The sequence below is a fragment of the Panthera leo genome, chromosome B3, assembly GCF_018350215.1.
Source record: "Panthera leo isolate Ple1 chromosome B3, P.leo_Ple1_pat1.1, whole genome shotgun sequence".
Classification (NCBI taxonomy): Eukaryota; Metazoa; Chordata; class Mammalia; order Carnivora; family Felidae; genus Panthera; species Panthera leo.
In genome coordinates, this window is record NC_056684.1 from 146317835 (window position 1) to 146332673 (window position 14839).

Below are 14839 nucleotides of genomic sequence, written 5' to 3' on the forward strand. Positions count from 1 at the left end.
ATTTGCAAATATCTTCTCCCATTTTGTCGGTTGCCTTTTAGTTTTGTTGGTTTCCTTCAGTGTGCAGAAGCTTTTTATCTTGATGAGGTCCCAATAGTTCATTATTGCTTTTGTTTCCCATGCTTCCAGAGACATGTTCTAGTAAAGAGTTACTGTGGCCAAGGTCAAAGAGGTTGTTGCTTGTGTTCTTCCCTAGGATTTTGATGGCTTCCTCTCTTGTGAACACATAAGATATTGATGAAAGAAATTGAAGACAGAAATAAATGGGAAGCTATTCTCTGATCATAACTGGAAGAACTGATATTGTTAAAATGTCCATATTACCCAAAGAATCTGCAGATTTGATGTAATCTTTATCAAAATCCCAATGGCTTTTCCACAGAAATAGAACAAACAATCCTCACCATTGGGTAGGAGCACAGAAGACCCCAAATAACCAAAGCCACAAAGGTAGAGGCATCACACTTCCTTATTTCACATTACATTAAAGCTATAGTAATTAAAACAGTATGGCGCTGGGGGTGTCTGAGTGGCTCAGTCAGTTAAACATCTGACTTCAGCTTGGGTCATGATCTCACAGTTTGTGGATTTGAGCCCTGTGTTGGGCTCTGTGCTGGTAGCTCAGAGCCTGGAGCCTGCTTCAGATTCTGTATCTTTCTCTCTGCCCCTCCCCCACTTGTATTGTCTCTCTCTCTTTCTCTGTCTCAAAAATAAATAAATACTAAAAAAATTTTGAAACAGTATGGCACTGGATTAAAAATAGATATGTAGAACAAAGGAACAGAATAGAGAGTCCAGAAATAAACTGTCATATATAAGGTCAAATACTATTTGACAAGAGAACCAAGAACACAGAATGAGGAAATTATAGTGTTTTCAACACATGGTGTTGTTATAACAGGACAGTCACATATAGAAAAATGAAATTGGACTTGTATCTTGCACTACTCACAAAATTTAACTCAAAATGAATTAAATACTTAAATGTAATATCTGATAACATAACATTCCTAGAAGAAATCATAGGGAAGAACCTTGATAATTGACTTGGTGATGATTTTTTGGCTACAACACCAAGATCACAAGCAACAAAAGCAAAAAATCAAGTGAAACTACATCAGGTCAAAAAGTTTCTGAACAACAAGATAGTCAACATGAAAATTCAACCTGTGGAATGGGACAAACTATTTACAAACCACATATCAGACATGGGCTAATACACAAAGTGTGTGAGGAACTCAGAAAACTCAATTTAAAAAAAGCAAAATATTTTATTAAAAACTGGGAAGAAGAACTACATTGACATTTTTTAAAGGATTATACCAGGCAGCCTCTGGGGGGTTGTGAACCAACAATTGGTGAGCCAGCCAGGAGACAAATGAAATGGGAATGAGGCATTTGTGGGAGAAATCCCAAATCTGCAAATGACTTCTATATAGTGAGGGATGGCCCATATATTTAGATGCTTGGAGACCACCTCACGAATACAGGGACATCCCCCAAATTCCAGCCAATCTAATGCACTTATTTGAGAAACTGCAGCAAAAGAGGGAAATGAATGAGTGCCTCAGTGGGCTGGCCTTCACAACAGGCAGATCAACTGGCCACCAAAGTCCAAACAGAGGCTGAAGCTCAAATTAAAAAGTTGGAAGAAGAGCTGAGAGTAGAGAAGGACATGAGGTTGTCCACTCCTCCGCTAGCCTCGGGCCTAGCAGACAGGATGGGAGAGCAGGAAGATAAGCCAGTGTGCTATTGTGCAAAGCAAGGAGGGTGTACATTGGGGCAGGTTAAGGTCTAAGCACTTGTGACAAAGCTTGAATGATGTGTTAAGAGGTAGAATCCATGGAAAGGTGATAAAATAAAGAGCAGGAAGCTGTGATGATTCATCAGAAAACAGATGAAATGCCCCATGCCATCTGACCCCTCATACAAAGGAAAGCAAAAGCACAGCACAACCCCAGCCAGTAGGGCAGCACCCAGCTGAGGAAATGTTCCTGATGAGAGAGCACACTCCTGCTGAGCTTATTGACATAGTTGGTGAGTCCCAGCAGAAGGGCAGGGAAAGTGCCCAGGCATGTTTGGTGTAGCTATGCAATATCTGGGGCAATGGCACTTCTGTGACCGGCAGGGGGCAGAGAAGAAGAGCAACATTACCACACAGCTGCCCACCAGCAGCTCCTGCATAGCTCTCAGGGGATCAAAAGTACTCACTTCCTTATAGGTTGGGTGATCTTAGCTTTCAGTGAGGCTTTGCCCAATGTGGGGGATGTTCCTGGGCACATGGGACCCTAAAAACCTACAGGTGTGACAGAAAAAAATCCTTAGGAAACTGGGAACAAAACAGGTAATCCACACTCCTGTCTTTGAAAGTCTTGATCAGGCCACACTCACTGCAGGAATAAAAAAACAAGATTATCCAGTCCACCCCCAGCACCTGATACGGGATGCTGATATTCATGCTGAACCCAGTTGTGGGACAAAATATTTAAGATATTGGGAAATCCACTGCTATCTGGGGGAAATGGATAGACCCCAGGAATGGGCATGGCTATGGGAAAGGCCCAACATAGAGAAGGAGTTTCAAAAACCAAGGACCCCTCCCCACTGGCTGAAAAAATACCCTGGAGGCAATCTGGTTTGACCTCACTGCTGCTGGGACCTAAAGAGATAGACCAACAACCCAACACTGTGTTGGTTGGCTTGTGGAAAGCCATAAAACCTGAATAACAGTCTGCCCCTACCGTCCCTAATACTCCACCTGTTCTAGCAGAGGCCTCAGGGACACAGTCCTATTCAGGGTGGGTGCCTCCTACTCCCCAGGTAGAGGATGTAGAACAAAACCACTTCCAGGTGAGGGCCATTGGGATTGACTAGAAGCCCCATGTTGAGCTCGCTAAGTCCTTCAGAAATAAACACAACATGATGGCTCTGGTGAGAACGGGAACAGAATGCATTCTAATCCAAGGTAACCCTCAGAAGTTTTCTGGCCCCCTCAGTGCCATCGGTGGCTATAGAGCCAATCAGTTATGGTCAGGAAGGTCCCTTCTGACACTGCAAGTTGGGCATTCTGCTTCCTGAGAATATGAGGTTTTTAATCTGCCCCATACCAGAGAACATACTGGGCATTGATAATCTACAAAGTCGAACTCTGCAGGCCTCTATTGGTGAATTCTGCCTCCAAGTTAATCAAACCAGTGCTAATGGGAAACTCCAACTGGAAACTGGCAAGTGTGTCAGCCTTGCAAAGTGTGGTTAACTGTCAAACAATATAACTTGCCTGCAGGCATAAAGAGATGGAACTTATCTGAGACCTGCACCAAGCAGGTTTTATGTGCCCTGATCACAACACTTTCAACAGCCCAGCATGGCCAGTAAGAAAGCCAGATGGGTCACGGTGGACAATGGTGGACCACTGAGAACTGGGCAAGGTGGTGAAACATCCATATGACCATGTGGCTGTGTGCAACATTGCCAGCATCTTAGATGCCTTAGTCATGATCCTGGGAGGGGAGCATGCTGATCTGGACTTATCAGATGCCAGTGCCATTTCCAAACAGAATGCTGTGTGTTCATACCTGTCAAGTTGGCTACTATGTCATATTTATGAATCAAATAGCTCACAAACAATGCCTTTTATGATCTACCCCCAGCCTGGAGAAATTAATAGATCAATGATTTGGATCATGGGGATCTTGATGGAAAAGTTGTCAATGATTTTGGGAATCATTGCTTAATCTGTATTTTCTCTGCTGGCCTGTGCCAATATGTTCCATATTGTAGATGTGGCATCTGCCTCCAATGCAGCCAGACATCCACCACAGGCGCCACCCCCATGCTAGTGAAACCCCTTTGCTGACTGCTCAGGGTACAGTCTGGAAGAGGGGTCCATGAAATTATAAGAGCTGATCACAAAAGGTAAACTTTGGAGGAAGGTCATTGAGAGGATGTGACCACTGGTTGCCCCAAGGGCTAAACCACCCACTAGGAGGCCCCATGCCTCTTCTCCTGTCCTTGGAATGTGTGTTCCCTGTAGATTGAATGGTCTTAGAAGATGCTCCAAGGTTATAGCCTTGAGATAGTGATGTGGTGCTGAGATTGTCTGAACAGTATGCATGACTAAATCCAGTTTTGGCTTCCATAGGAAAACTATTAAGATTTAGCAGGTGGATACAGAAACCACTCATCTCATGGATGCCTGAGACAAACCTTGTAAGTAAGTTCCTTTGCTCATTAAAACTGCCACCTCCCAACCTGGAGGGTCTTGCCCCTGTCTTTGGTCTCTGAGTACAGGGTCCAGGTTCAGGTTATATCAGGGAAGCTCCTGAGAAGCTTGTAAAGCAACAGACATCCATATGGCTAATAGGTACACTAAGAGATGCTCAGTACCACTAATCAAATGCAAATCAAAACCACCATGAGGTGTCCCCATGCACCTGTTAGGATGGCTATTATCAGAAACACAAGAGACGTTAAGTGTTGGTGAAGATGTGGAGCAAAGACACCCTCTTGCACTGTTGGTGGGAATGCAAATTGGGGCAGCCACTGTGGAAACCAGTTGGAGGTTGCTCAAGAAATTCAAAATATAACTGCTACATGACCCAGCAATTCCACTGCTGGGTATTTATCTAAAGAAAATAAAAACAGGATCTCAAAGAGGCATCTGTACCCCCATGTTTGCTGCAGCATTATTCACAACACCCAAGGTGTGGCAATAACCTAAGTGGGTATGGGTGAAGATGTGAACACAATAGTGTTCAACCGTGAGAAAGAAGGGAACCAAGCCTTTTGATGCACCATAGATGGACCTTGAGGGCATTATTCTAAGAAGAAGACAATTACTGTGTGATATCATTTGTATGTGGAATACAAAACTCCTGGTAGCCAAGGGCTGGGAAGTGGGGGTTTGGGGAGATGTGTAAGGGTATAAACTTGCAACTAGTAGATAAGTCCTGGAGATCTAATGCAGAGCATAGAAATTATACTCAATAATACTGGATTATAAACTTGAAAATTGCTACGAGACTAGGTCTTAGCTGTTATCACTGCAAAAAGAAATGATAGTTATGTGAGGTGATGGAAGTGCTCTCTAACCACATGGTGGTAATAACACTGTAATATATAAATGCGACAAATCAACACCTTGTATGTCTTAAAGTTATGCATACTGTATGCAATGATATCTGAAAAAATAATATATTTTTTAAAGAATATATTTAGGGAAGAGATAAAACAAAACTAACTCTAGCTTTCCATAGTCTGGGGTGCAGATTAGGTCAATTTGGACTTGATGGGCTTTTGAGGAGAGACAGTCCAGGCTGTCACCTGGGCCACTGCAAGCCTGTGCCCTGTGAATAAGAGAGCTGCCTTCACACATCAGTCCCTGACGGAGTATTGTGACCTGCTTGCACGTTGACTCTGGGTGGCATGGCAGTGATGTCATTCTTCTCTGGAGAAAAGTCACATTGCCCGAACCTTCACACTTCCTCATACACTATCTTGGGACTGCCGTCATAAGCTATTAGTTATGTCAGGAGACATGATGGGACGATGATAAATCAGAAAAAGAAAAACACAGAAAATAGAGATTCCTATGCGATGAAGACTCATCACCCAACAGTGCATTTGGAGTGTAGATGAGCCCTAAGGAGGAGGGAGGGGACCCTTACAGAGAGACCTTCCCAGCCACAGGGGATGTCTGCATGGGAGGGACAGAGAGGAGTACAGGAACAAGGTTTGAGGAGTCATGTCATTAACCATCAACACTTAAAGGACATGGCAGTGGGGCACCTGGGTGGCTCAGTCGGTTAAGTGTCTGACTTTGGCTCAGGTCATGATCTCATGGTTAGTGAGTTTGAGCACTGTTTGGGTTCTGTGCTGGCAGCTTGGAGCCTGCTGGGGATTCTCTCTCTCCTTCTCTCTCTGCCTCTCACCTGCTCACACACACTCTCTCTCTTTCAAAATAAATAAACTTTTGGGGGCACCTGGGTGGCTCAATCGGTTAAGTGTCTGACTTCAGCTCAGGAGGTCATGATCTTGCAGTTCGTAGGTTCGAGCCCCGTGTTGGGCTCTGTGCTGACAGCTCAGAGCCTGGAGCCTGCTTTGGATTCTTTGTGTGTGTGTGTGTCTCTCTCTCTCTGCCCCTCCCCTGCTCATGCTCTGTATCTCTCTCTCAAAAATAAACAAACATTAAATTAAAAAAAATAAAAAAGGAAATGGCAGTGAGTGGGTATCTGATTCGCCCATTTAAATTTGCCATTAATACTACTAAAATAATGGAATTATCTAGCACAAAAATGGACTGCAGTATCTTAAATGTAGATTGAATGTTGGAAATAGGAAGAAAGTTCAAGGATAGGACATCAAAATATATTTGGAGAAGAGAGGGTAGGGTTCAACAATGTATTTGTAAGAGCACAAACTATATGCATTGAGGAAAGCACTGGAAACAAACATTGCTATAGACTAAAAGTGGTTTTCTGTGGATGCTGAGAGAAGTGCAAGTCCTTAAGTTTGCGAGATTTTTGTTGTTGAAAATACTGTACTTTGTACCTGTATTGCATCGGGAAAAAAAATAATATCATTACAAATGTCAGTTTAAAAAGTTTTGTCATTCATTTATACATTTTATTTTTGTTAATTTTACACTATACTCTAGAATTGAAAATTATTTAGCACTGAAAATTATTTAGATATGCATAGACTGATTTTCCACTGGCACAATCCTGTTCTGAAGACTGCCATCTGACATTCACCATGGCTCAACTACAGTCACTGTTCAGCTCACTGAAAAGTAGGCAAAAGAAAGAGAGAGGGATTCACATTCACTGGGCTCTCTCTGGATGCCAGAGTCATCCATAGGCACTTGTGCCTGCCTTTCTGGTTGATTTCATTGGGTGCTAGTTTCAGCCTCATGGTCTCAGTCTCCCACATTTGGAAATTTACTCTCCAGGGAGGCACAGCTTGCGCTAGGTGGAACCTAACTCTGGTCCCCTTCCCTCACACCCACAGACACCCCAGTATGGGACAGGCAGTGTGGGTGGGTGGTAGCCCTCCATTACCCTGAACCCACATTGGGACCGGGGAAGGAGAGATTACCTGGAAAATGAGAAAGAGCTCAGTGTGCAAGAGCACAGTTTTGGAGAAAACTCATGAATTTGTCCCTAAAAGAGCTTGTGTCAAATTCTCTTAATTCTGGAACCAGACACCTCAGTTCAGGACACAGCTGCTGACTCAGGTCCTCTGCGCAGAGTCTTGGGCTCAGTTTGGGCTCTTACAGGCTTACAAAGATACATAGAGGCCACAAGCATGCAGTTTTCAAGTTTTATTTCAGAGTGCTGGTCAGTGACCCATGAGAGACCTGGTGTCAGAGCCGTGATGTGCCTGGGGACCCCTGGAAACATGGATGTCAGCTTTGACTTCTCATTACTGTATTTTCACAGGTGCACCAGGTGGTTTGCCTATAGTTGTTCAGGGGTCTGGAGGCTGATTTATGGATTGCCTTCACCAGCAATCTCTTCCTTAACTTTCACTGTCTTGACAGTTCTGACATTTGTGGCGATGCCAAAGAGGAATGTAGTGATTAAAGCATAAATTCGAGCAAAGATCACTCTGAGATATACCACGGATTCCTGACTTTGCCTGACTGACCGCATTCTTCTTGGAGGGGGTCCACTGTCTGTGCTCCCACCAGCACCTCGTAATTTGCAAAATGGAGGATCCCAACCTATGTGGCAATGGCAGTTTCTGTTATTGTTGCAAATCCCCCTACGATTGCATTTCTCAGGCAAACAGTTGTAATTTATTTCACCTATAGTAGCATTGCAGAGGGAATTCTGACAGAACTTTCCAGGAGCACAGGGGGTACCATTTCTCACATGACCAACATCAATTGTTCCTGTGGCACGATGTTCATCTAGTCCCCAACACCAGACTCCTGAGATTTTAGACTGATGGAATCCAACGTGTTCCTGCAACCGAGGGAGGTGAGTGACATTGGTACACTGCAGCCTTCCACACTTGACATCTCGGTCATGACATTGAATAAAGCGTCTGGCTGAAAACTCTCTTCTACAGTGTCCAAATCGGTGGCCTTTTTTATTAATCTGGTAGCAGACATCTGGACCCTCCACAGTGCTTGCACCAAAGATTTCTTTGCAGTGCATAGTACGGTCAGTGCAGTTCCCATGATAGCAGTAGCCTTCTTCACTGCATGGGTTTCCATCCTGCATGTAGAAATCATCAGGGCAGCCAGAAGATCCCCCTTGGCAGTACTCTGGAAGGTCACAGATATTTCGGATTGGTCTGCAGAGCGTCCCAGCAGCGGAGAAGGTGCAGTTTGTACAGCACAATCCTTTATCACAGAGAAATGTACTCTCAAATCTGCAGTCATTACTACAGCAGGGGTTGGCATTACACTCCTTGAAGGAGCCACAGTCACACTGCTCCCTATCCTTCACTATAGAGTTTCCACAACGTACGTGTGTCAGGCTTGCGTTGAAGAACTTCAGGTGTTCACTAAATAGGCAATGCTTTTCAGTACTCAGCATGTTTTGGATGTGCACAAAAGAACAGTTACTGAAGGAATCTGTCAACCCAGGGTACCTGTGCATGATGCAGCTGGACCTCCTCTGGCAGCTGCAATCATGATCATCAAAATACAGACCCAAGCTTCTTCCACAGAGATGAGATGTTATCACAGCTAACAATAAATAATGTCTGCCTAGGTGACCAACCATATGTAGGCTTTGAGAAGAGCAGAAGCCAAACATTCTAGGGTAGTACTGATAATCTTCTGGTCCGTCTTTAACCACAATGAAGGATGCACTAGGTTGTATGACATTGTACAAGTAGGTATGGTGGAATTGGTAGTATTCACCACCTGGAATTCTATAATCATTCATGTTGACTGGATCTCTTACATCAAATACAAGAACTGCAGTAAGATGGTACCTTATGTCAAGACCTTTGTACATTGAGTCTATTAAACTAACCATATCTATCATGAATTTTATACACAGTGTCATATTATTATATACACGATACATTGAATTGGAACTTTGAGCAAATCCTCTTATCATGCCTTTATGGGATGAAAATATCCTATTATTGATCCTGGGGGCTGTACTGGCAGTTTTCTGAGAGAACAGGGGGTCCCTATCCTCCTTATATCCCAGTTTATAAGTAGGTCCCGTTGCACTGATGTCTGCCACTATCTGAGAAACAATGTGTTCAAACCATTGGGAATCTCTGAGGGGTCTGATTTCATAGGCAAGGTCATCCAACTTCATGATACCTTCAAGGCCCCCATAGCACGTGTCCATGGTGACCATGGAAAGAGGAATCTCCTCCAGGTAGCCGAGGTAGTAACAGTCTGGAGGGATGAAGGGGTAGTCCATCTGCAAGGCTCCCTGATCATCCTGAGTCATCATCAGCAGATGTCTGGACCAAAACAGTTTCTTGCGTCACATGTGGATAACATGTCTCTTGCCACCAAAACGCAGGCTATAGGACAGCCAGCCAGGCATCTGAACGCCCTTGCCATGGTGAAGCTCCTTCTTGGGAATTACCACCTCAGAGGAGATGTAGCGCCATGAGGGACGACCTTGAGAACCCTGCACAGGAGCCAGCACTGCCCAGAGTGAAAACAGCAAGAGGGGTGCCCTCAGGGTGACCTGGCCCTCTGCCAGCCTCATGCCCCTGCTCAGAGACATCTGCCAGTGAGAATGGATAAATGGAGGATCCTCAGAAAAGCCAGGTCTAGACCATCTGACAGAACAGAAGGCTGTTCCAGGTGGCCAGCACCCTGCACCTGGGAGCCACCTGTGGGGTTAGGTAACAGTCACAGGGTGTGGCATTGGGTGACCCTGCACATCCGTTCAGCTGGGGCACATGTGGCAGAGGCAGGTGGGCCATGTCCAAGCGTGCTCACATGGACATAGTAAGGACTTGGACCCAGAGACATGGCTGTATTCAACACATTCCATCTTTCCTCCAGCTAGTGAATGTGGGATATGCAATTTTAATACCCTGAACTTCTCTACCAATTCCATGTCCTGTGGTACTGCTGGGTCACTTTCCATGGATTACTGCTTTTCCTCATTATGGAGACCACTGCTTCCTACTTCCTTGGGATGTAGAGGTAGACATTGTCAATTTTACCTTTGTACGTGTTGAAAAACATCGCTTTGTAATTTTACATGTCTTATTCTGGTTGGCTATTAGTTTGCAAGCCATTTGATCCTTTTGGTTGTTGCTTTGAAGCTTCCTCTGAGTTAACTGAGGGAACATTTCCCAGTATTCTGTGTCATGATTGGTGAAGTACAAGGTTGTATTTTAGTTTTTTCTTATGCCAGCTGGGGAGAACAGAAAGTACTGCTGACCATGTGTGAGCCCCAGGGGTTTTCCCCTCTAATCCCTTATTGTGGTTCTTTCCTGGCCTCTGGCAGTCTTCTCCCATGCCTGTGAGTTTCTCTCCTCAGGTGGAGATAGATGCAGGGGAGTTGAGGTTACTTTGGCAGCTTGCACCATGGAGGCTGCCCATGATCGAAAATGGTATCCACCATGGAACTCCCTTGTTTAAGTACCGTCTAGTCCTTTAAAATCCTCTGGGTTGGGCAGAAACCCTCAGAGTTGGCTTTTGGAGAAGAGTCTGCCTTAGCTCCGGGTGGCTGGCCTCCTAGATAAAGCTCAGCTTCTTTTCCCACCAAAACTAAAACTTTGAACATTGACCTTTCCAGAAATACTCAGCTGAATTTGGGATTTGATAACAATAAAATGGAGAGTGGAATGGCAGTTGTCTGGGGCTGGCAGGGTGGGGCAATGAGGAGTAGATCTCAAGGGCTATGATTTTCTGTTATGCAAGATGATTAAGTTCTAGAGGGGACTCCACAACATTACACCTGTAATTACCAATACTGTACTGTACGGTTAAAAGTTTGTGAAGAGTGTGGGTCTCATGTTCAGTGAGATCCTAACACAGTACGAAAGTAGAAACACTAATTTTGCTTCTCATACGACAGTATGATGAACTGCATGGACACACTCTTTACTGATAATGTGAAAATAATTTAAAAACATTTACATACTTTGAATACTAACCCTGAGGATATGTCATTTACAAATATCGTCTTCCATTCCATAGGTTGCCTTTTAGTTTTGTTGATTGTTTCCCTCACTATGCAGAAGTGTGCTATTTTGAGGTAGTCCCAATAGTTCATATATGTATGTATTTAATTTTCTTGTTTTATTTTTAATTTAAATTCAATTCTTCAGTCTTTGAGTTCCATGTTTACAGGAAGTTGACTTGTCATGATTAACTTTATGGGTTATCTTGACTGCGTCGTGGGTGCCCAGATTCACCACTGTTTCTGTGGATGTCTGTGATGAGTTTCCAGAAGAGATTGGCATTTCCATCCATGGTTTCTTTCTGCCTGGGCATCACCCATTCCATTATATTTCTGAGTAGAATCCAATGAAGAGGGAGGAAGAATTCCTTCATTTTTACTTTCCATGTGCGTGTTTGAACTGGAACATTTGTCTCCTCCGATCCTTGTTCTTAGAGTTACTTCATCAGCTCCCCAAATTCTGAGACTAGACACTAGTTCAGAATCAGACAAAAGTTAAATCACTGGTTTTCCTGGGTCTCCAGCTTGTGACAGTAGATCATGGGACTTCTCAACATATTTTGTCATGGAAACCAATGTGCTTTGGGTTCTGTTGCTCGAGGGAATCCTGACTAATACATGGAGACGATTTATGTCTTGTTTAGAGGAATTGAATAAAGCTGTAGCTCATTTAAAGTCCTGAGTAGCAAGTGCCAGGAGGGAAGTGTCACGTTGTTTGAATGGGACAAGCGCTGGGTGAAGATAATGGGGAGCTGTGGGAGCTTGTGGTCCTGGCTGCACAGGGAGTGCATCTGGGACTCATGTAAAGGTGCAGCTGTTGTGCCTCAGGAAATCTGTAATTCACTCATGTTGAGGGACAGGAGTAAGGAATGCAAACAACTGTGTCTTTGTGCATGTTAGGGTAGTTTTCCTATGAAAACAATGATCTAATTCACACAGTTAATAGGTAAACACAGAATCCTGTGTCCAGAGAGGCTCCCTGGAGAAACTGCTGTGTGGACAGGAAGCCCCAGACCCTGACAGGAAACCTGCCTGTAACCTCCATCTGCACCTGCGCCTGGGAACACAAAGGAGAATTGTGCATAGTGTGCGCCCCCTGGTGGTGCTGATCCCCTCCAGCAGGGAGGTTTGTGTGTGGGCTCCCAGTGAGGTCCCCTCACCGTGTCTCTCGCACAGTAATATGTGGCCGTGTCGTCGGTCTTGAGGTTGTTCATCTGCAGATACAGCGTGTTCTTGGCGTTGTCTCTGGAGATGGTGAATCGGCCCTTCACGGAGTCTGCGTAGTATGTGCTACTTCCATCACTATAAATGCTTGCGACCCACTGCAGCCCCTTCCCTGGAGCCTGGCGGACCCAGCTCATGCTGGAACTACTGAAGGTGAATCCAGAGGCCACACAGGTGAGTCTCAGGGACCCCCCAGGCTTCACCAGGTCTCCCCCAGACTCCACCAGCTGCACGTCGCACTGGACACCTGCAGACACAAGACATGTTGGTCAGCAAACTATCACACATTCACTGTTTCTCACACATATCCACTCACATACTCAGTGTCTCTCGTTCACCATGAATTACCTTTTAAAAGGGCAACCAGAAAAACCCAGCCCAGCACAAAGTCCATGGTGAGGTGTCTGTGTTTTGTGCTGATCACAGAACTGGGACACCTGGGATTCCTGCAGCTGAAGATCCTCTCCCAGCTGCAGGGTCTGGGATGGGCTGGTTTTATCAGCACAGAGAGGGCCCCATTTGCATGTGCTCTGACATATATATCACACTCCAGACTTAGATTTGATTCTTTAAAAGTGAACGACAGGGTTAGGGAAGCACTTGTAGTTTAGTTTGTGTAGATGGTGCTGTGACAATATGAAGAATTCTAATCGGTGAGCACAGTTATATTTGCAGGGACTTGTGCATTTTTACATGTCTTTCATCAACTAAGGTCATTTTCACTCTACAATTATTTTACATAATTTATGAAGTTTAATCCCAAGTACTTTATTCTGTGCCATTTTCAGTTGTATAATTTTGTTATTTGTTTTGTATTTATTTCCATGCTGGTGTGTAGAATCACAGGTGGTTTATTTTTATTTATTTTCTTTGTTCATTGTGCTCATTGTGCATCCTGCACTTTCCCTCATTTTAAAAAACTGGTTCTAATATTTTTTCTGGTATCTCTAGGGTTTTGTTATGTTTAAGATCATGTCATCTGCAAACAAGTAATTTTCCTTCCTCCTTACTGATTTAAATGTCTTTTATTTCTTTTTATTGCCAAAGTTTGTGGGTACTTCTTCCAGTTGTAGGAGAAGAATGCTTTTTCCTTCTTTTCTTCTGGGCTTTCATCCTGTCTAAGGATTCAATTGACATAAGACTGATCTAAAGGGGACAATAAATTTCATTTTGCAAGTGCCTGGGCCTCCTAATAATATGACACCCAGAGAATGAACAAAGCAGGTGGCACTTGTGACTTACAGACAACAAAACATTGGATTTGGCAAGAGTCAAGGCAAAGGTGTGGTTTTGGGGTATTTAAGTAGTCAACAAATAACTAGGTTTGTTTGCACAACCTTCTTGTCCCTGAGTTCCTTATTCTGGTACTAAGGATGGTTCTCCCCTCCTGGTACAGGGAAGGGGAGTTTCCCAAGGGAGATTTATATCCTGCTGTCAAGGGACAAAGGAGGGTCTGAGAGTCCTTGGACTGGCTGTTTCTCCCGTGACTTTCATCCAAATAAGGACTGTGACACGATGATATGGTTTGAGGCGGCATAGTTATTCTTCACGTTATCATGTGGAATACTTCTATTGGGGATGACCATTATTGCCTGACTCCTGATGTGGCAGGAATGGTTTTAGTATTTTATGTTCAATATGCTGTCAGGTGTGGGCTTTCATAGTGGCCATGATCATGTGGAGGTAATTTCCTTCTCCTTTTTAATTGAGTTATTTTAAAATGATGAAGATGTGTTTTTTGTTCATGAAAAAACTGTGCCTAATGATTTTATGAATAAATTAAGGATGGCTTTGATTCAATCATTCCCTCTGTTAATGGAGGACATCACATTTTTGCATTTGTGTATGTTGAAGGATACTTGCATTTCAGGGATGAATCACACTGGATTATCATGTATGATCCTTTCAGTGTGCTGTTGAATTCAGTAGGCTCAGACTTAACCAAGGAATTTTGCATGTATGTGTATCTGAGACACTGGCCTGTAGTTTCCCTTCTTGTGGTGTGTTTCTCTGGCTTTGCTGTGAGCGTAAAGGTGTCCTCATAAAGTACATTTGGGAGTGGTCTTTTTCATCAGTGATTTGTAATAGTTTGAGAAGTATTGGCATTAATTATTCTTTAAATATTGTAGAATTTTAATAACGCCTTGTTTGTTTTGGAGGGCGAAGGTTTTATATTAAGGATATCTTCTTACTAATTTTTGTTTTGTTCCTCTTGTATTTTTGCATGAAAGAGTCTTGGTGGCTTACATGATGCTAGAAAATGTGTAATTTGTTCTTGGTGATCTTATTGTTGACCTATAAATATCTAAGTTTTTCATTTATGATCCTTTTCATGTCTTTAGTTCAGTTATGTCTCCTTTTTCAGTTCCGATTGCATTTGTTTGAATCTTACCTATTTCCCTAGGCTACCTATGTTTTTTAAATTTCACTTATCTTTCCAAATTCAAATTTTAATGAAGTTGATTTGTTTTCTGTATTTGTGATAGTCTATA

At 43.5% G+C, this 14839-nt stretch overlaps 1 protein-coding gene and 1 gene segment (V, D, J or C); both read right to left on the minus strand.

Annotated features, from left to right (window-relative positions):
• Nucleotides 1-7487: 7487 nt before the first annotated feature.
• On the minus strand, nt 7488-9710 carry LOC122222685 (disintegrin and metalloproteinase domain-containing protein 21-like). The gene is given in 1 exon segment (XM_042943233.1): nt 7488-9710. A coding segment is annotated over 1 exon segment (2223 nt).
• A 46-nt stretch (nt 9711-9756) lies between these two features.
• Nucleotides 9757-12803, minus strand: LOC122222686. The segment is given in 3 exon segments: nt 9757-9819; nt 12230-12594; nt 12696-12803. Coding segments are annotated over 3 exon segments (474 nt in total).
• Nucleotides 12804-14839: the final 2036 nt, after the last annotated feature.